The sequence below is a fragment of the Anolis carolinensis genome, chromosome 4 (genome assembly GCF_035594765.1).
Source record: "Anolis carolinensis isolate JA03-04 chromosome 4, rAnoCar3.1.pri, whole genome shotgun sequence".
NCBI lineage: Eukaryota > Metazoa > Chordata > Lepidosauria > Squamata > Dactyloidae > Anolis > Anolis carolinensis.
In genome coordinates, this window is record NC_085844.1 from 197232497 (window position 1) to 197252614 (window position 20118).

The window sequence follows — 20118 nt, forward strand, 5'->3', positions numbered from 1 at the left end:
GTATTAAGTGATTTTGCATAGCTGTTCATTTTCATCCTACTCCATGCATGTGCATAAATATCTTAGATAACACTCAGTATATTTGATGAGGTGGGCTATGGTTCATGAATGTTTAGGCCAAACGAGCAGTGTCCATGAATCCTTGTTGTTCTCTTACACATGTATATTGCTTCCACTGAAGTTTCATAAGTATTTCATAAGTGTAAAGTTCTTCATAAAGAAGGGATAGAATATTGTACAATGTATGACAAAATGCTTATAGGACCTTAAGAAGGCTCCTTTATCTCCCCTGCTAATTCATGAGGCTATGTCACACCTAAAAAAAATTGGATGCTTTGTTCTTTTAGCTTAATGTAGTCTCTTGCTTCCCCCAAATTACATGGACCTCCAATCTGAACTTTTAGAAATCAGATTCCTCTGGTGGGTTCAGCATGTGTAGCCATTACACTCTCTTCTTCTCATGGCCTTTTGATTCGAAGTGAGTGTCTATTCTCTGATATGTTTCACCCCCTGTTCTTTCCAGGCTATGGTGAAGAAGCCCATTTCTGCACCTGTCTGTTCTCCCTTCTGCACCTTCACCTTTCTCTTTCTCTCCCTTTTCTCAGCAGTTTTGAGTTTTCCCTTCTTCCGATCTCAACTTTTGGGTTATTTTGGGATTGTTTCTCCTCTCCTACCGCCCTCTCACCTCTGGTCATGCCCTTAAATCCTAACTGTGCAGATCAGTTACAAGGCAGCCACACACAATAATTCTTTTGAATCTGCATATCTTTAGTAATGGATGATATTTTGTGTTTGTTTCTGATGAGCAATTTGTATTCTACTCTTAAGTTTAAAAAAAACTTAGCAGTATTTACAAGTGGCTAGATGAGCAAGGCATAACAGGATAAAAGAAGCACAGAGCATAAAAGTGTTCAGTATTTGGCCTTCTTTACAACTCTTACTTATTCTAGGGAATTAGGAATGGAATCCCTACCTCTGTTAGGTTATGTGAATTGCTGCAATAATGCTGATATGCACTAGTTGGTGATCTACCTCTTGTATTTGGCAGAAGTTCCAAGCATTTGGAACTAGGTTGCAAAATTACAGGAGAGAAGGAGAGGAAAAATGAACTAACAGATTCACTTCTCATTAGCTGACTTAGTCCTTGCCCCCTCATGATGAACTTTCCTCTCCCCTTCCTTTCTTTCCACCTGCAACTCCACAAATGTTGCCTGCGGACACTGAAAATCAATACCTCTCAGATTCATGTGAGGGAATTGATAGGAAAAAATGGCTTTCAAGATTTGGGGAATTATTTGCCAGAATATTATCTTCAGATAACTATTTAAAATGAGAACTTATATTTGATGCTGCACTTCATCCCAAAAAATCTGGAGAACTTCTAGACTTCCTTTTGGAGTACTAAACTCTCACAAAGACTGGACTGAAGCTTTCTTTCACTTTCTCTGTCCATCTGAGAAGGTGAAATAGATAATAATATCTGAGTCATTTGCACTTGCTTCTAACATAGCCAATACCTGAGTCATTTACACTTGCTTCTCGCATAGCCAATCCTGCCCTATTCCAAGGAACTGAGTGCTAGCTTTAGTCATGGTATGGGAGTTTGTGTATTGTAGGCATTTCCAAATTAGCTTTTGCACCCCTATATGTTGCCAGGTCAGTAAGGTAAGTACTGATAAGATCCATTTTACAGAAATGCTGATGGAGGAGATGCCTTGCACAGGGACAGGCAGCAAGTCAGCAAGCTGATCCTGGAAATAGATCAACACCCAGAGTTGCAACTCCTGTGCCTTCCTTGCAAGGCTGCCTTTTGTTTCAAGCCTAGCCAACTTAATTGTTGAAATGTATTTTCCTGAGGGGGGAGATTTTCACAAGCTGCAGCAGTCACTTATTCCAGAGGGATGTGGAGCAGAGCTCCCTGGACTTCCTAGGTTTCCATATTACCAAGTGTTGGTGAATGCTGTTGGAGTTCCTGTGCACTGGGATTTTCTCTCTCTTTCTTTCTCTCTCTCTCTCTTTCTCTCTTTGTGCCATCGTACTTTCTTTTCTGTTGCATTTGGCTCTAGTTGGCACTGTTTTCCCTACTCACTTGCTGTTTGTTTTATCCTGGATCCAGCCAAAACTCAGGATGGTGTTGCCCTGGAGATCCAGCCACTGAAAAGTCAAGAAGGGATAGAAAACGAGGAGAAAGAAAAGAAAAAAGTAAAGGTCCCCAAGAAGGAGAAGTCTGTATTGCAGGGCAAGCTCACCCGCTTGGCAGTTCAGATTGGAAAAGCAGGTGAGCATGTTTGGGGGGGGGGGGGGCTTAGCTGCTCAGTGACTTTCTGCAAAGGCTTCTCCTTGGGGTCGACACTGAATTTTATTAAAATGGGATTTCTGTATTAACAAGAAAAACAAGCTCTAACGAAACACCACAACTCTCCAGTGCATTTCTGCTTAAGTTTTATATTATGCAGAATCTGAGTTAACTCAATCAAATATTCTCGCAGTACCTTTTCTGAAACATGTCTTGACTTGAGTTGGACCATTTGCGCATTTGGTTCAATGTTTGTTATGATTATCAACAACCTTCTAAAATGGATCCACACTGGTTTTAAAGATTTGTTTTACTGGAAGTGCTAGGGATTAAATCTGGGAATGTTTTCATGGATAGTTTGTGTTCTGTGACTAATCAGCTCATGCCTCAAAGGCTGACGATTCCTTGTCCAGCCTCTCAAACTGTAGTATAGAGATACTATAAGGCAAAGCTATATATATGCAAAAGTTTACTATTTTCTGGCTTATGGACCCTTCAGTGCCATGTAGATACCAGCCCTCTAATAAGAGGAAACAGCACAGTGATATTTCACTTAGTATAAATAGGCAGCTCTTTAAAAATGAGATGGCCTCTTCATGTTAGTCATTTACCCACAACAGAACTATTGCTGATAGTGAGTGAATTGGTTTCCTATCAGCTTTCTTTCCCATAATCTCCAGCTGCATGTAATGATAGAAGCTGTAGTCATCTCACATTGTCTTTCAAATTGTTCCCAAGAGAGTTCAATTCCATTTGAAAAAAAAATGAGAATCTCCTATTAGGTTCTATCTCCATTTTTCCCAATCTAGTGCCCTCCCATGGAATTTCATCTTCTATTATTCTTCATCATTGATTGTGTTTATTAATATTTATAACAGTTGTAGTCGAACTTTCAGATTGGCAAAAGATAGATAACAAGTAAGTGTTAATCAAGTCCTGTAGACTCCCTTCTTTTTGTAGCTGTGGCACAGTAAGTTCTGTGATCTACTGTAAGTCTGGCCAGCATCATTTAGCTTTTTTTCTAATTCTTCTTCCTCAGGATTGATCATGTCGGCCATCACAGTGATTATCCTGGTGTTGTATTTTGTGATTGACACCTTTGGAATTCAAGGACGGTCATGGCTGGCTGAATGTACCCCCATTTACATCCAGTATTTTGTCAAGTTTTTCATCATTGGTGTCACCGTGCTTGTGGTCGCTGTGCCTGAAGGATTGCCCTTAGCCGTCACAATCTCTTTAGCTTACTCTGTCAAGGTGAGAAAGTGAAATCCAGAGAAAATTATGGTCTGGAAATAAACTGTGGGAAGGGGTGGGCTCAAGGTAGGACACCTTGTGGCTTGTTTGCTTTCTCTCCTTCAGTCTGTCTCTGTCTTGATTTTCCTTCTTTTTTCTTTAGAAAAGAAAGACTAGATTTCATTTTCCAAACAATCAGGTGATAATGTGTTTTCAAAGGCTTTCATGGCCGGAATCACAGGGTTGATGTGTGTTTTCCGGGCTGTATGGCCATGTTCCAGAAGCATTCTCTCCTGATGTTTCACCCACATCTATGGCAGGCATCCTCAGGGGTTGTTGAATATACCTCACAACCTCTGAGGATGCCTGCCATAGATGTGGGTGAAATGTCAGGAGAGAATGCTTCTGGAACATGGCCGTTCAGCCCGGAAAACACACAACAACCTAATCAAGTGATAGGTAGGTTCCATGGTTAAAGGAGCCTGTGTAATTAATAGGCAGATTTCAGGGACTGTCTGAGATACTTAGTTAACTGAGATAAAGTAGAAAACATTTTAGGACTCTCCCAGCTGCATTTACAAAGCTTCTCAGACTGACAGTTGAACTTCCCTTCACCACTTAGGTTAGGTTGCTTGTATTTTGGATCTTTTTTTTGGGGGGGGGGGGAGTTCTATGTGTTGTTTTATACGATATAAAATTATTTGTGTTAAAGGTTTTTTTAAAAATTCCTTCACAACTGGTTTCCTCTACCACACTTGAGGGAAGCAAATGAGCTTAAAGTCTACAGGGCAGGCTATGTAGAAATATACAGTACCGTCCTCGGTTACACCCGACTACACAGTATTTGCAAACTGACATCACTGCCTCAGTCTTCTGAATAACATTTTATTAATATTTTTATTATACATTTTAAAATGAGAAAAATATACAAAGAAAATAAATGATAGAAAGAAAAATATAGAGCAGGGGGGAAAGGATTCACATTTGACTTTTGACTTTAGTGAAAATAGTTACAGTTCTATTTAAAATTACTTCTCCAACCATGTTCATACACTTCTTCGGCTTGGCCAAACCTGTTAATTATCAAAACCTACAGTTTACATATTGTCTTGCTTTTTTTGCAAAAAGAATTTTCCAATACTTTTAAAATGTCGCCAATGACTTTTCTCTAACCAACATTTTATATTTTTTCCATTTTAGTTGGTCAATCAATTTCAACAGCTAGCGGTCAATCATTGGAATTATGATGTTTTTCCATTTCTGTGCATATACCAATCTTGCTGCCATTATCATGTTTCTTCTGCATTTGGTCACTTATCAGTCCCAGGGAAAGCAATTTCAGCTTCAACTGAATATTATACCAAGAACCACTTTAAGCATTTTGGCCTATTTGTATGGAGTCTTCCTAATAATACAGCTGATCTTGATGAGATCAGTGCTCCATCCAGTCTGGATCAATTTGTATATGTTCACTGGAGGCAATTCTGTTTCTCTAGTAATGTGCAATTATTTTTTATAAAAGGATTATGAATAGTTAAAATACAAATATTGATTCAAATACATATTTTAGCATATTTTCCATAATTTTTTTTTCCTAAACCACCTATTTTAAAATTAATTTAGTCTTTTTTGAAGCCAGGAAATGTGTGACATCATTTGGAGAAGTGGAAAATCTGACAGATGTGTATATTTCAGTCTGCACCAGTCTTAAGAGGTGTGAATCTTAGGTCAGATCTCATAGGAATTCACAAAAATAGCATTAATCAAATATCCTCCATTTTGAGGCTCGTACATCTGCACTTTTTGTGGCTAGATGCACATTGAGAAAAGTTTTAAAGTGGTTCAAGTAGAACAAGTTGACACATTAACCCTACTGTTCAAAAAGCATATGCTCCATCATTCCAAGGCCCTGGTGGTGCAGTGAGTTAAACCCTTGTGCTTGTAGGACTGCTGACTTGAATGTTGGGTTGCTGACCTGAAGGTTGCCTGTTCGAATCCAACCCGGGGAAAGTGTGCATGAGCTTCCTCTATCAGCTCCATGCGGGGACATGAGAGAAGCCTCCCACAAGGATGGTAAAAACATTGAAACATCCGGGCATCCCCTAGGCAACATCCTTGCAGATCGCCAATTCTCTCACACCAGAAAAAAATCCCAAGGCCAAAAAGATAGCTAGACCTCAATTTTATCTGTTTACATACTCTGTGTTTTTCTTCCATGTGGCTTCCAAGATTTTACATCATAGAGCCAGAGCTTTTAGGTGCACCACTGAAGATGGGAGCCCAGGTTTTTCTTTTTTTAAATTAAATGATTGCTAAAGAGGAAATTTGCAAGGAAGCCAGATCCCCTACTTTAATGTATTTTCTGCTCTGAAAAATCTTGTGTTATTCTAATGAACTGTTAGCCTTTCTGCTGCTGAATTCTTTGCAGCTGTCCTCAGTTATTGTTGTGCTTTCCAACACAGAAAATGATGAAAGATAACAATTTGGTTCGACACCTGGATGCTTGTGAGACAATGGGCAATGCCACCGCTATCTGCTCAGATAAGACAGGTACCCTGACCATGAACCGTATGACTGTGGTGCAAGCCTATGTGGGTGACACTCATTATCGACAGATCCCTGACCCAGAGGCCATCTTACCCAAGACCCTGGATCTCATTGTCAACGGTGTTGCAATAAACTCCGCATACACCTCTAAAATTTTGGTGAGTCTCAGTTGCTTTATTGTGAATGAGCTAAAATCTGAAACTTTCTCCTGTTTAATAGGGAACAGTATTTCATAGAGATTTGTCACGTGCTCAGTATCTTAGGGTTGTTTTTCTGGTAGAAGGACAGGATATACACACTCCTCTTCACTATGTGTCCAAGGGCCTTCCACCCAGTCATATAACACAGAATATCAAGGCAGAAAATGCCACAATGTCTGCTTTGAACTGGGTTATCTGAGTCCACAGATAAAACAGCAGTAGACAGCATAGTGCTGTTGACATGTTCAGGATTACAGCACCAAAACATTCCCAACTGAGAATTAGAGCCAAAACATCTGGAGGGCATCACATTACCTGTCCTTATTTCAGTGTTTTCAGAAGAATTCATGTTCTCACTGCTGTTTGCTTACTCTGTCTCCAAAGGGGTAGGCCAGGGCAGATTAAAGAGGCAACATCTTCAAAGTCAAGACAGCCCCACCAGACCTCTGATCCACCTTCTGACTGTTTGAAAAGCAGGTTGCTGCTGGCATGAGAACACTGCCAATGAACTGGTAGGAAGCAGGCAGAAAGAGTAGGAGAGAACTGCTAGGCTTTTGCCATTTTTGAAGGCGTGCTTTGCCACTTGCTGCCCTACCTGTGCTGATCATACCCAGGGATGGCTTTGTTTCTTGAGAGTAGAGTAGGTTGAAAGGGCTTGAGCTAGCAGTATTGAGTTGGGCTCAATTCATTTTCTGTTATTTTTCATCAAAGAAGGGATGCTTTCACATTTCCACTTCATACCTCTTCTGACCTACTGGTATGAGCTTTTTAGCTGGGTGAATGCTTGTGTGTGAACATATTCGCTCTCTAACTTGCAGCACATTCAGTCAAGAAGAGAAAAGCTATGATCCAATCCAAGAGCAGGCCACATGTTGCAAATGTTTAATATGCATGTGGTAACTTCAGAAAAAAAATAATCTCTCTTTTGGGAAAAGCAGCATATGCTGGATGACATAGGTGTATTTTGGACATGGTTCCTAGTTACAGTAGAGTCTCACTTATCCAACATAAACGGGCCGGCAGAACGTTGGATAAGTGAATATGTTGGATAATAAGGAGGGATTAAGGAAAAGCCCATTAAACATCAAATTAGGTTATGATTTTTCAAATTAAGCACCAAAACATCATGTTATACAACAAATTTGACAGAAAAAGTAGTTCAATACACAGTAATGCTATGTAGTAATTACTGTATTTACGAATTTAGCACCAAAATATCATGATGTATTGAAAACATTGACTACAAAAGTGTGTTGGATAATCCAGAACGTTGGATAAGTGAGTGTTGGATAAGTGAGACTCTACTGTATATATATATTGTCCCTCAATTTATATAGACATAGTTAAAAACTCATAATACCCCTCATTTGTTAACAAAATGTCCGTCTAATGTGCAATAAATGTCTGTGTTTGGAAAATAGATAACATTCAGGTCAAAGCTTAGAAGTAGCCAGTTATAAAATGCCATTCATATTTTAATTAATTCTGTTTCCGGTAACCAACATGTATGGTCATAACATGTATAATTACATTATATTATATAATTGCCTTATAATTGCACCTTCGTAAGTGGTAACTTCATTCTTTTTTGCTGTGCAACACTTGATGTTTCAAGTTTAATAGTTACAGGTTATAGCCTCACTAAATGGAGGAGGAGAAATGAATAGTTTAAATGTTAGCTTCTCCCGTGTCATAAGTCCTGCTTTGAGTGCTGAACCAGCAATGTGAATGTACCATAGGCAGGCAGCTTGTGGTATTCACACCTGTTTGAGAGCATCTGTTTTACTTACTTTGCTTTTTTAAGATATAGGAAAGTAAGTAATTACTTGTAAAATGGTGACCATTAAGCCAACAAACCACTTTTATGAACCTTGGGACTATACTGGCCTTGACACTGTAATGATAAATAATTACATTTTAAAAACAACTTTCTAAGCTCTGGTGCAGCTTGGTTCAAAATGTCCATATATAAACCTTAAAGCCTCTCTGGTCTGGAACTGACAAGGAGGCTCTGCATACCCACCAGTCATTTTGAGATCAGAAAAGACAAATCTGACAGGTAAAGAAATTCTGCTAATGTCCCCTTTCATAGATAAGAACTAAAGCCTAAAGAGATTAAGGTTTTGACTTTTAAAAGATGGAAATAACACCCACCCTGCTAACTGGCTTTAGACTTCTCTTAAAAATTTAGTGTCATTTTCCCTTTAACATTCCACCCATTAGCAGTAAGCACTTAGCGCTGGCAAATCCAGATGTTTTCCATTACGTTGTTGTTATTGCATTATGCATCTCCTCCTCCTCAAAGCCTAGGTTTAGTGTCAAGCTAGATGAGATTTAAATGCATATTTACATTTAGCATTCACTTTTTTAAATAAATGCAAACAGCATATCTGAGAGAGGCTGATAGTTATCAGGAATGTAGCAGGTATAGAGGAGGAATGTAACTTTTTTGCTTTGGTGCTGAAGAACACACCACACCCCTTGTATGACCTTCCAGGTGTTGTTGCCTACTCTTGTATTAAAAGAAGATTAGTTATGTTTATTATGGATAATAATTCCAAATTAGATGGTTATATACTGCCCTCAGGATCAGGGGTAGATTGCCTCATTGAGATAAAATAGCAGGAAACAACAAATGCCATGATATTAATAATAATATTATTTTTCACTGTTTTTTTGCCCTCATCTGGTAATTATCATCCTCTTTTATCCTACCTCAATTTTCCCCTTTTTATTACAGCACTTTATTTACTACATCAGATTTTAACCCATGCATTTTGTGCCACTGGCCTGTTTTTCACTATTTTAACCTGCGAATTGTTTCTTATCTGACGGTTTTACTTATTATTATATTGATGTTAAAATGCTGGTTTAATCTATGTAATGTTATATGTCTATGTTCATTTTATTTTGTATTTATTTTATTTTGTTTACTGTTGATATTTGGGCTTCGCCCCATGTTAGTCGCCCCAAGTCCCTGCAGGGAGATGGAGGCAGAATATAAAAATAAAGTTATTATTATTAATAATAATTAATAATAATAATATCCTGCCATCATCTCCCCAGGGGGACTAGGGGCAGCTCACAGAAGCACTATAGTGCCATATATAAACCACAGTACACAAGTATAAATATATGACATAAGTATAAAAACAATACATGTAAAATCCCAGTAAAAATAGTAAGAATTATAAAATTTCCTAAAATGCCGTAGAACCCACAAACAAGCTGGCTATCTGCAATAAGAAAGTGCAGAGTGGCACATTTGTTGTCCTTGCCAGGGACAAACTATGGTGTCTTCCTTGCCATGGACAAGCAGGATTCTTAGTTCTTAGTGGAACTAATGTCTAATGTTATTTTATCTTCTCTGTGGAGCATGAGTAACTTTTTGATGGGTTTTAGTTCATGACCAAGTAAGGATACAAAACCACGTCTTCCCAATTCTCACCACATTACATCACACTCGGCTATGAGGCAGGTTTTCCATGCTGATTTTCTTTGTATTTTGCAGTTTTCTGGCTATGATAAATTATGATTGTTTACATTTGATTTACCATGAATTTCTCATGATATCTTCATTTGGGGAAATTTAGCCACCGGAGAAAGAAGGGGGTCTCCCACGTCAAGTTGGAAACAAGACAGAGTGTGCACTTCTGGGTTTTGTGCTGGACCTGAAACAGGATTATCAGGCTGTACGCAATGAAGTTCCTGAGGAAAAGCTGTACAAGGTCTACACTTTCAATTCAGTCCGCAAGTCCATGAGTACTGTGTTAAAGAATCCCGACGGGGGCTTCCGCATGTACAGCAAAGGCGCTTCTGAAATCCTGCTGCGCAAGTAATTATCTTATCTCCTAACGGCTCCTGAGGCTATCCAGTGATTTTTAAATGTATACTTACTTGTTCAACCACTTGGCACCTGAGAATCCAATCTAGGACTTATGTATGACAGGCATTGCAATAGGGGGATCTCTGAGCAGATGAAATTCTCCTAAGAAATGGCCAGTCTGATGAAATAGATATAGAATTGGGAATCTTAGAACATCTGGTAGCAATTAGTGCAGTGGAAGACCAACTAGCCATGTTTATATAGTTTTCCCTTGTGCTGGTTCTCGGGTTAATATATATCCCGTATATTAATTATTTGCATTAAATCGAATGGTTTGAATACCAAAATGTTAAGATGTATTTCCCAGTTTGCTTGCCTTTTGATGTTATCTCTACACTAAAGAAGAATAAAAGTTCCTGTCTATGACACATACACCCTAGTGTCCGAAATTAACTCTCTCATTCAAAAGTCTCTCTTTCATTATCAGCTGAGCCCAAAGGTCATACAAAAATATTACTTGGATTTCTAATGGGTTGTTATAAGCCTTCTTGTTTGTCTTTCCCCATATTTACCAAATTGTAGGAAAGGGGAATCATAGAGTTATAGAATAGGAAAAGACCACAGGGGCTATCCAGGCCAACTCCTTCCCTTGCATATTGGGAAGGGAAGGAAGATCAGGAAGGGAAAACAGCAGCCAAGATTATCATGAGTGGTCTGCTTCTAAACCTGTTCTTGAGTTGACACTGTGAACTCTGGGAAGTCAGCATTTTTATTTTTATCTTCCTGACTCACTGATCATGAGGGGGAAAGCCTACTTTTTAAAGCGTTCCCACTGGCAGTGGTGGGCCTGAGCCAAAAACCCTGAGAACTGAAACCCAAGCAAGACCTTGATGGCATTGACATAGTTAGAAATTAGGTAGCAAGCTGGGGAGGCGGAGAGCACTGATCCAGATTTGGATTCTGATGAAAAAGTTCAAGAATATGAACTCTTAGTTGTTTTTTTCCCATTACAGTCCCAGTATAAATCAAGGGTTACTTGCATTGGAAAGAACGTTTTAATTGGTGCAGATAAATGTTTTCTGTTCAGTGCAAACTAGCAAGTGACCCAAGTCTAAATTTGGTTCTAGAGCAGGCATGGGAAAACTTTGACCCTCCAGGTGTTTTGGACTTCAACTCCCACAATTCCTAACAGCCTCAAGCCCCTTCCTTTTCCTCCTCAGTTGATTAAGCTTGAGGCTGTTAGGAATTGTGGGAGTTGAAGTCCAAAACACCTGGAGGGCTGAAGTTTGCCCATGCCTGCTCTAGAGTACTGAAGGACAAGGGAGATTTATTCACCCACACATAGATACACCAATGCATGCTAGTACCCACAACTATGCTGTGAGAATCATGAGTTAGACACAGCCTCTTGCACTTCATGCTTATTTCTTTTTTAACAAAAGGAAACCATTATGCCATTGTGTGAATGATGTTGTTACTATCATGTCTCTTTAAAGACTAACTAAAACCGGTTATTTTAGCTACTCCTCTCCCTTCATTTCCTAATTGGATTAGAGTGAGAAAGTTGGGGAGGAAGTGAAATGGACAAAAGATAATATTGCCATCTCTAATAATGGAGCTTGGTGCTCAAGGTCTGAATCTAGATTAACTCTGAAGAATTTTTCGATAAGTTCACATGTCCCCCAGGTATTCATTTAAGAAAAGGGGAAGCTAAAAAACCCATCCTGTTCCAAATTCAGACGGACACATTTCATCTGTCGCTACTCTGCACTCTGATATAAATCTTATGAAAGATTTTCTAGTGTGCATATGCTGATGTACACATAAGCATATTCAAAGCACCATCTTTGCCAAAACAGCAGCTTAACTCTGTTCTGCAGCCTGAAATAACAAAAGGAACACAAGTCTCTATAGTGATTTCCATAAGCCCTTCATTAATAAAACGTGAGAAATGAGACTCATATGGAATCAAACAAAATCATGAGCTTTAAAGGATGACATTTCCTGCAGAAAATGTGAATTGCTTGGATTTTAACTCAGTAAAGTGCATATGAATTACTTTCCTATTTCCACATTTTGCACAGTGGGTGTCCTCTCTTAATTTCACTCATATCACTGCTTAGCCACTGAGGGCACAAATTGCTTAATTTTGAAACCTGTTGCCTTTGTGGTGTTTACTTTGGCCTAACAGGATGCTTTAATAAGTTTGGAGTTCTCTGGTTTTGAAGTAAGAGATACTTAGTACTTTCTGTCATCAGTTGTATTCAGTATGCCTGCTGTTCAAGAATGGATCATCTTACTTTGAGAAATGCCTTCACTCTTTAATTCTGTTTGCATTCTTTTCCTCTGGTATTTCCACAATCAAGAAACTCTATTCCACTTAGTTCATTGATAGAGAAAGCCAAATAATAGAGTGGGAAACTGAGCAGGGGGCAAGGGCCAGTTCTCATCCTCATGAATCCCCTTTGTGAAGTATATCAGCATGTCCAGCTGCTCTAGAAGTGATGCAACTCATGCTATTTTTGGCTAATTCTGCCTGGTTTTTTTTTTAGAATTTATTTTAACAGTAGAGATTTGCAGAGTTGGTGGAGTGAAACCACCTTTTTATTTATTTATATAATATCCTGACTTTCTCCCAAGGTGGGATTCAAGGCAGTGTAAAATAATTCATAAAGAATAAACTTCTTCATTCATTCACGTTGTCGTTTCCGACTCTTCATGACCTCATGGACCAGTCCACGCCAGAGCTCCCTGTTGGCCGTTGCCGCCCCCAGTTCCTTCAAGGTCAAGCCAATCACTTCAAGGATACCATCCATCCATCTCGCCCTTGGTCGGCCTCTCTTCCTTTTTCCTTCCATTTTCTGCAGCATTATGATCTTTTCTAAGCTTTCCTGTCTTCTCATGATGTGGCCAGAATACTTCATCTTTGCCTCTAATATCTTTCCCTCCAGTGAGCAGCCAGGCATTATTTCCTGGAGTGTGGACTGGTTGGATCTTCTTATTTATTTATTTATTTATTTATTTACAGCATTTATATTCCGCCCTTCTCACCCCGAAGGGGACTCAGGGCAGATCACATTACACATATTAGGCAAACATTCAATGCCTTTTAACATAGGACAAAGACAAACAACAACATAGCTCCGAGTGGGCCTCGAACTTATGACCTCCTGGTCAGTGATCCATTGCAGTTAATTGCACTGGCTTGCTCTCCCATCTGCGCCACAGCTTTGCGGTCCAAGGCACTCTCAGGATTTTCCTCCAGCACCAGAGTTCAAAAGCGTCTATCTTCCTTCGCTCAGCCTTCCTTATGGTCCAGCTCTCGCATCTATGGGGAATACCATTGCTTTGACTATGCGGACATTTGTTGCCAGTGCGATGTCTCTGCTTTTCAGTATTTTATCGAGGTTGGCCATTGCTCTCCTCCCAAAAAGTAAACGTCTTTACTGATTTCCTGGCTGCAGTCTGCATCTGCAGTGATCTTCGCACCTAGAAATATAAAGTCTGTCACTGCCTCCATGTTTTCTCCCTCTATCTGCCAGTTGTCAATCGGTCTGGTTGCCATAATCTTGGTTTTCTTGATGTTTAACTGTAGCCCGGCTTTTGCACTTTCTTCTTTCACCTTGGTGATAAGGCTCCTCAGCTCCTCTTCACTTTCAGCCATCAGAGTGGTATCATCTGCATACCTAAGGTTGTTAATGTTTCTTCCAGAAATTTTAACTCCAGCCTTGGATTCGTCAAGCCCCGCATGTCGCATGATGTGTTCTGCGTACAAGTTGAATAGGTAGTGAGATAGTATACAGCCCTGCCGTACTCCTTTCCCAATCTTGAACCAGTCTGTTGTTCCGTGGTCTGTTCTTACTGTGGCTACTTGGTCTTTATACAGATTTCTCAGAAGACAGACAAGGTGACTTGGTATCCCCATACTACCAAGAATATGCCACAGTTTATTATGATCCACACAGTCGAAGGCTTTAGAATAGTCAATAAAGCAGAAATAGATGTTTTTCGGGAACTCCCTGGTTTCCTCCATTATCCAGCGGATATTGACAGTTTGGTCTCTCGTTCCTCTGCCTTTTCTAAAACACTAATTTATACAAGTCAAAAAAGAAATTACAATATTATTTAAAGCACACTATTAGAAACATTTAAAACATATGCACTTTCCAATATACATTTTTTTAAACAAATAATGTGTGGGTCACCAGAAAATCATACCCAGTTTTGCGATGGTTGGAAGGGGTCTGTAGGCTCTAGGTGGCTCCAGGAGCTGCAAAAATTGGGTTTTTAGCGGGCATGTGAGCCTAGGACTACACGTTCCCCATCCCATTATAAAGACAGGGCTGAGAGTAACATGATGAGGCATCCAGCCAAGGTCATGGAACTGGAAGTCCTTAACTTCTTGAAACATGACTTTGAAAAATACAACACTACTTTATTCTAGTTCTTCCTATGTGTTACACAGGAACCACTACCCTGGGTTGCTTTCTACTCCATCTGTTAGGAAAAGCATGCCTAGCAGTTCTTCTCCAGAGCCAGTTTTTACTATGCCTTTGCTGCAAACAGATCTAGGTATCTTCAACTGCTTCATTCCAAATGATCAGGCAGTTGTATTTATACATAATACTAATTTGTACCCCTCGCTTTTCATACATGATGACCAAGACAATCAAGGTTTTTTATCTTCTGCTGTGGACCATCCTCCTCCAGGTGCAGAATTGTATTGAGCACCTCTAGATCCTTTAATATCCCTGTTTGCTGCAGTTCATCTAGGCTTGAACTCAATGTCTGTATTGTTCTTACTGAGGGAGAAGTAGAAATTAAGAAGAAGCAGTAGTATAACTTCCATTAAAATCAGTAGAGTGCAAGAGTGGGCATGTTTCAGGGACCATTCCCCTCCACCCAGGCCCATGGTTTCCACTGTAGAAAAATAATAAACGGACATAAATCTACTACTGACATTATATGTGTTGACAAACCAAGGCATACCAAGAGTTTTTTATATTTTAAATAGGGAATCATACTTTCCAAAGGCTGCTGGAGCATGATTTTCCTAATTTAATAACATCAGGGCCCGGGCTGTGGCGCAGGTGGGAGAGCAAGCCAGCTGCAACCAGCTGCAATGAATCACTCTGACCAGGAGGTCATGAATTCAAGGCCCACTCGGAGCCTATGTTTGTCTTGTCTTTGTTCTATGTTAAAAGGCATTGAATGTTTGCCTATATGTGTAATGTGATCCGCCCTGAGTCCCCTTCGGGGTGAGAAGGGCGGAATATAAACGCTGTAAATAAATAAATATTCTAGAACAAGTGGGTTGAACGCTCCGCTACAGTGGGAAGACCCCTGCAACATTTTGTATGAAATCGCTGAATGCACTCCTTCTGAGGAAAATGTAGATAAATATATTTATTAGATAATGTGTGTGTAAATACAATCAATGAAACATGCCTGTGTGGTTAACTATATACAAGAACTAAAGCTCTTTCCCTTTGCTTGGGGGAACACAGCCATTGATGCACATGCTCATTCCTTTTGTTTGCTTTGATGCAGATGCACAAAGATCTTGGACAAGAATGGGGAACCTCGAATCTTTAAAGTGAAGGATCGAGATGAAATGGTGAAAAAAGTGATTGAGCCAATGGCTTGTCAGGGGCTACGCACCATTTGTCTGGCCTACCGGGATTTCCCTGCTGGTGTTGAGCCTGATTGGGATGCTGAAAATGAGATTCTGTCTGACCTTTCCTGCATCTGTGTGGTTGGCATTGAAGACCCTGTTCGGCCAGAGGTACCAAGATTACTCACTTCTCAGCCTTTTGGCTAAGATCAAGTGTAGATTGCTCTCTTTTCAGTGCATGCCTAGCATTTGCTTCCAGCCATTATACTCTTTTATAAACCATATTCTTTCCCTCACTATGTTAAATCTCATTTTGTTCATGCAAGTTCTTTCCCCTGGCTATCTTTTTATCCCCAGCTCTCATCCACCTGTAAATTGGCTTTTTTCAAAGTATGTTCCCTTTGATGGCTAGTTGATACCTCTCCCCTTTTTGATCTTTTACTTTAGTTGTTTGTCCCCATGTATTTGGATCATCAGTTGTGATTGTATAATATTGGGTTCCTTTATTCTGACCTTGTCTGTCCATGTTCTTGTTGCCTTCTTTCATTGTCGTGACTTTGCTTTTTCCTATACTCTCTTGAGCTTCTTTGTTACAGATCAGCCTGACCTTCTGATTTTCAGACCTAGCTTATTATTTTTGTTTCCCTTGCTCCTTGCCTTGTGCCTAGTGAATACATAACTCCTATAAATGTTCTGAGCATCACCACTGCAGACAATACTGCTCTGTTTCTCTACAAGAGATTAGAGGTAACTGCACTCTCAGTCAGCATACACGCATTGGAGCTATATTATTAATGAATTACTACTGTGGGAGAGGCCCCCTGAAAGATCAGCAGTGGAGTTGCCACCTCTATTCTGGGCCGGTCCAACTATCTTTTGTGTTACCTTGGTGGTGGCCAAATTATAGAATTTTTCCTTTTCTAAATTTCTTTCATGGGTTTGCAGTAGCAAGCAAAAAAATATACCGTACTATTTGCATGTATAGTATAATAGTATGTTATACTATACATATACACAGTAGAGTATGCCTTTTTGTGTGCTACTGCTATTGATTTGCTCTGGATGTGGAAACCTCAATTCACATATTCTGTACTAAAAAGCACTAGTGAAGATCCTGACAGATAACGCATGTTACTGGGAGAAGGAACACTTTTATTCCCATCCAGCTATCACCTGTTCATCCCAGCTTCACATTTTCTCTCTCAATGTTTACTATGAGGGTGACAAACAGTCAACTGGTCTAATACAATAAAAAGCCCATGCCTATCTCATTATTACATTTCAGAACTGCACCCATCCCTGGCATGCATCTTTCCTTAATTAGATGTCAGAATGTCTGGACTTGGGAATGGCTTCACAGATGCCCTGCAAGCACTTGCTCTGGAGGCTGTAATTCAGTTTGCTGATTTCTTCATAAAGTCTCCCTCACTACACAGGCTTGTTCTCTACAAGATAAACCTATTAAAGCAGTGTTGTGCCAGTTCAGCAAAACTGATACAGACCAAGGTGAAAAACTGTTGCTCTGTGACCATCCAATAGCAGGAGAGTGGTTAAAAAAGAACCATCATCAGCTTTGCTCACCCCACATCTTGGCACCAGAGATTCCCTAGCTTCACTGCATCATTTATGGGAGGCATCAAGGATAACTAATTACCTGGCTACAAAAACTTTCCATGTGCTCAAAAGCCACAGTTGGCTCCATGTCCCAACATATGTATTATCTTGCCTGTACATGCAATGAAATCCCATGTGTTTCACCATCACACAAAGGAAAGCTATTTGTGGGTTTATTGGAACTTACATAGAACCAAGGATTTGCTTCACGAAATTTTCATTCATTTATAAATGAAATAGAAGATAGTCTCTTGTTTATTGATTTAGATTTCCCAGCAATTGAAACAGTGTGACCTTCCAGAGAATGTTGGAGGGCAGGTACCGTCGGGCCAGGCAGGCGTTGGGATATTGATCAGATGTTTTCTGTTGCTGATTTAAAGTATGCATCCTGAAGGCTGATCTCAGAACCTAAGCAAGATCATGCTTAGTTAGTAGGTGGAACGAGAAACATCAAGAAATATCAAATGCTACAGGTTATATTCACATGAGGACAATGGCAAAGCATTTCTGAGTATTAATGCCTTAGAGATAACCTGATGAAATTCATGGGGTCACCATAAATTGAAAGGCAACTTGAAGGCATCTCCTTGTATTTGTTATGGGGTCTTACAAGTTGCTTCCAGTCAACCACCAGTATCCAATGGCCAGTGAATATGTGACGTCTCTATTGTACTATTTGCTGTGGGGGCTCCTTCATTAATATTTTAAAGAGACATTCATCACATTTTTACTTTTCTTTGTGCACAGATAGTATTATATTGATTCTATAAGGATCTATGCTCCAAGAATAAATTTGCTATTAGTATATTGGATAGTGGTTGGTTTTCCTTGCCTCCTCTTCTTTCAAACTTTTGCATTATTTCTGTGGTCTCATACTCTTGTTTCTTCACTTTCTGACTCTCTGATCTCATTATTCTCCAAAAGGTGCCTGATGCCATTCTCAAGTGCCAACGTGCTGGTATTACTGTCCGGATGGTGACAGGTGACAACATCAACACAGCACGTGCCATTGCAACCAAGTGTGGGATTTTGCTGCCTGGGGAGGACTTCTTGTGTTTGGAAGGAAAGGAATTCAATCGGCTCATCCGCAATGAGAAAGGAGAGGTGAGATGATTGAGGCCAATTTAGGTGCTGGTGAAATATGTAGAAATAACTAATAACTCCTTGCGTTGTTCCTTCTGCTATTTTATTTTATCTCTGCTATTTCATGAGCTTTTTCAGAGCAGTTTAGTCAGCTATGGAAAACATTTTCCAGTCTTAAAAATACTGAAAACTAGAAGGCAGTTAGAGAATGACTTCTTTATCTCATGGCATATTTTAACACTTTAAATATTCACTTATAGCCTCCTATTGTGGATGCAGGGTAATGTCACTAATTGATCATTAATAGTGAAATATATTAGCCACACTAAACTGGTTTGTTCACTCAATGATCTTCTAATGCTGTGAGATCTGTAGAACTGTTGGATTCTGTTCAAGGAGAAAGGCAGGCTGTAAATTAAATATATTGATAAAAGAATAATTTATCTCTGTGTGATTTTGTTGCCATCCCTTATAGGTCATTACATTAAATTAAACTCTTCTTAGGTAAAAAGACTTCACTTGTGGATTCTCAGAGCTTTTTGATACTTCTCTTTGTAGAGGAAGAGGTTCTGAAGTTCTGGAATAGGGTCAACCTAATTTAATTTGGTTTTTTCATGGTTTTGTCCTGCAGGTGGAACAAGAGCAGCTGGATAAGATCTGGCCCAAACTACGAGTCTTGGCGCGTTCTTCACCTACAGATAAACACACTCTTGTGAAAGGTATGGTCAATGGAATGAAGGGAATTTGGTTCCCAGGAAAATGTCCCTAAGGAAGTAAAGGTGGGAAAAATAAGTGAGAACAGAATGTCCATTGGGAACTGGCATACCTCCTTAGTAAAGGGGAAGGCTTGCTGTTTGCACAGCCAGAGCCATTGGCAGAATATATTTGTTTTAGAAATTTCTATTATGTATTCCCAAATTTCAGACAGAAATACCAGGGGCAGATTACCATTTTAAATGATAAGCAGCCTAAATTAATGATGAAAACAAAACACAGATTTTGAGAAACAGCACTGACAGATCAAAAGCTTGGCAAAATAGTAAGATCTTCAGTCACAGTTCAATGCACAATGCCAAAAGGAAACTACAAATTTTCTGAGGTTGCTCGGAGTTCTGTAGTCTGACCATCACAACAGAAATGGTCTCTTTGCACATCACTGCCAACTGTATCTAAGAAGGTATGGAGTGCACAGAAAGGTTTCACAAATTATTTTCATAGACAGATTCCGGATGGTAATGGGCAGACAGGCAGACATGGAAGTATCAATGTCCTGAGTTCTTTTGGATTTTTAAGATGGTTGCTACTTGAATTAAATCCAGAAATGGACCTGCTGCATTCCAGTTAGATTATTTGCTGCTTGATGGATATCTGTGTTTTTGCTCTGCTGATACTTAACTGATTTTTCAGGAATAATTGACAGTACCATTGCAGAACAAAGGCAGGTGGTGGCCGTGACTGGAGATGGCACTAATGATGGCCCAGCCTTGAAGAAAGCAGATGTTGGATTTGCTATGGTATGTATGGACTCATAGTTTACAGGGCTGTGTTAACCCCGCCCTCCCAAAAGTAGTGTGTGAGGATGAGGATTTGTCTTTCTGTGCCTTGACATCCTGTAGCCTTCAGCTCTTGGCTTAAGCTACTGGAGAAAAGAGGGTAGATGAGTGGGTGTGTGTTCAGTGTTTAAGCTCTATTTTTATTCTGCTCT

The 20118-nt window shown here is 39.6% G+C and overlaps 1 protein-coding gene across 6 annotated transcripts in view; it reads left to right on the forward strand.

The window, feature by feature from the left end:
* atp2b4 (ATPase plasma membrane Ca2+ transporting 4) overlaps window positions 1-20118 on the forward strand; it is a 207218-nt gene that overhangs the window by 149298 nt on the left and 37802 nt on the right. For all 6 annotated transcript variants that reach the window (XM_062978509.1, XM_008109671.3, XM_008109670.3 and 3 more), the window contains 8 exons: window positions 2117-2278; window positions 3336-3550; window positions 5992-6234; window positions 9870-10111; window positions 15653-15887; window positions 18255-18434; window positions 19045-19132; window positions 19821-19927. In XM_062978509.1, coding sequence (XP_062834579.1) covers window positions 2117-2278; window positions 3336-3550; window positions 5992-6234; window positions 9870-10111; window positions 15653-15887; window positions 18255-18434; window positions 19045-19132; window positions 19821-19927 — 1472 coding nt within the window. The remainder of the gene's footprint in view (window positions 1-2116; window positions 2279-3335; window positions 3551-5991; window positions 6235-9869; window positions 10112-15652; window positions 15888-18254; window positions 18435-19044; window positions 19133-19820; window positions 19928-20118) is intronic.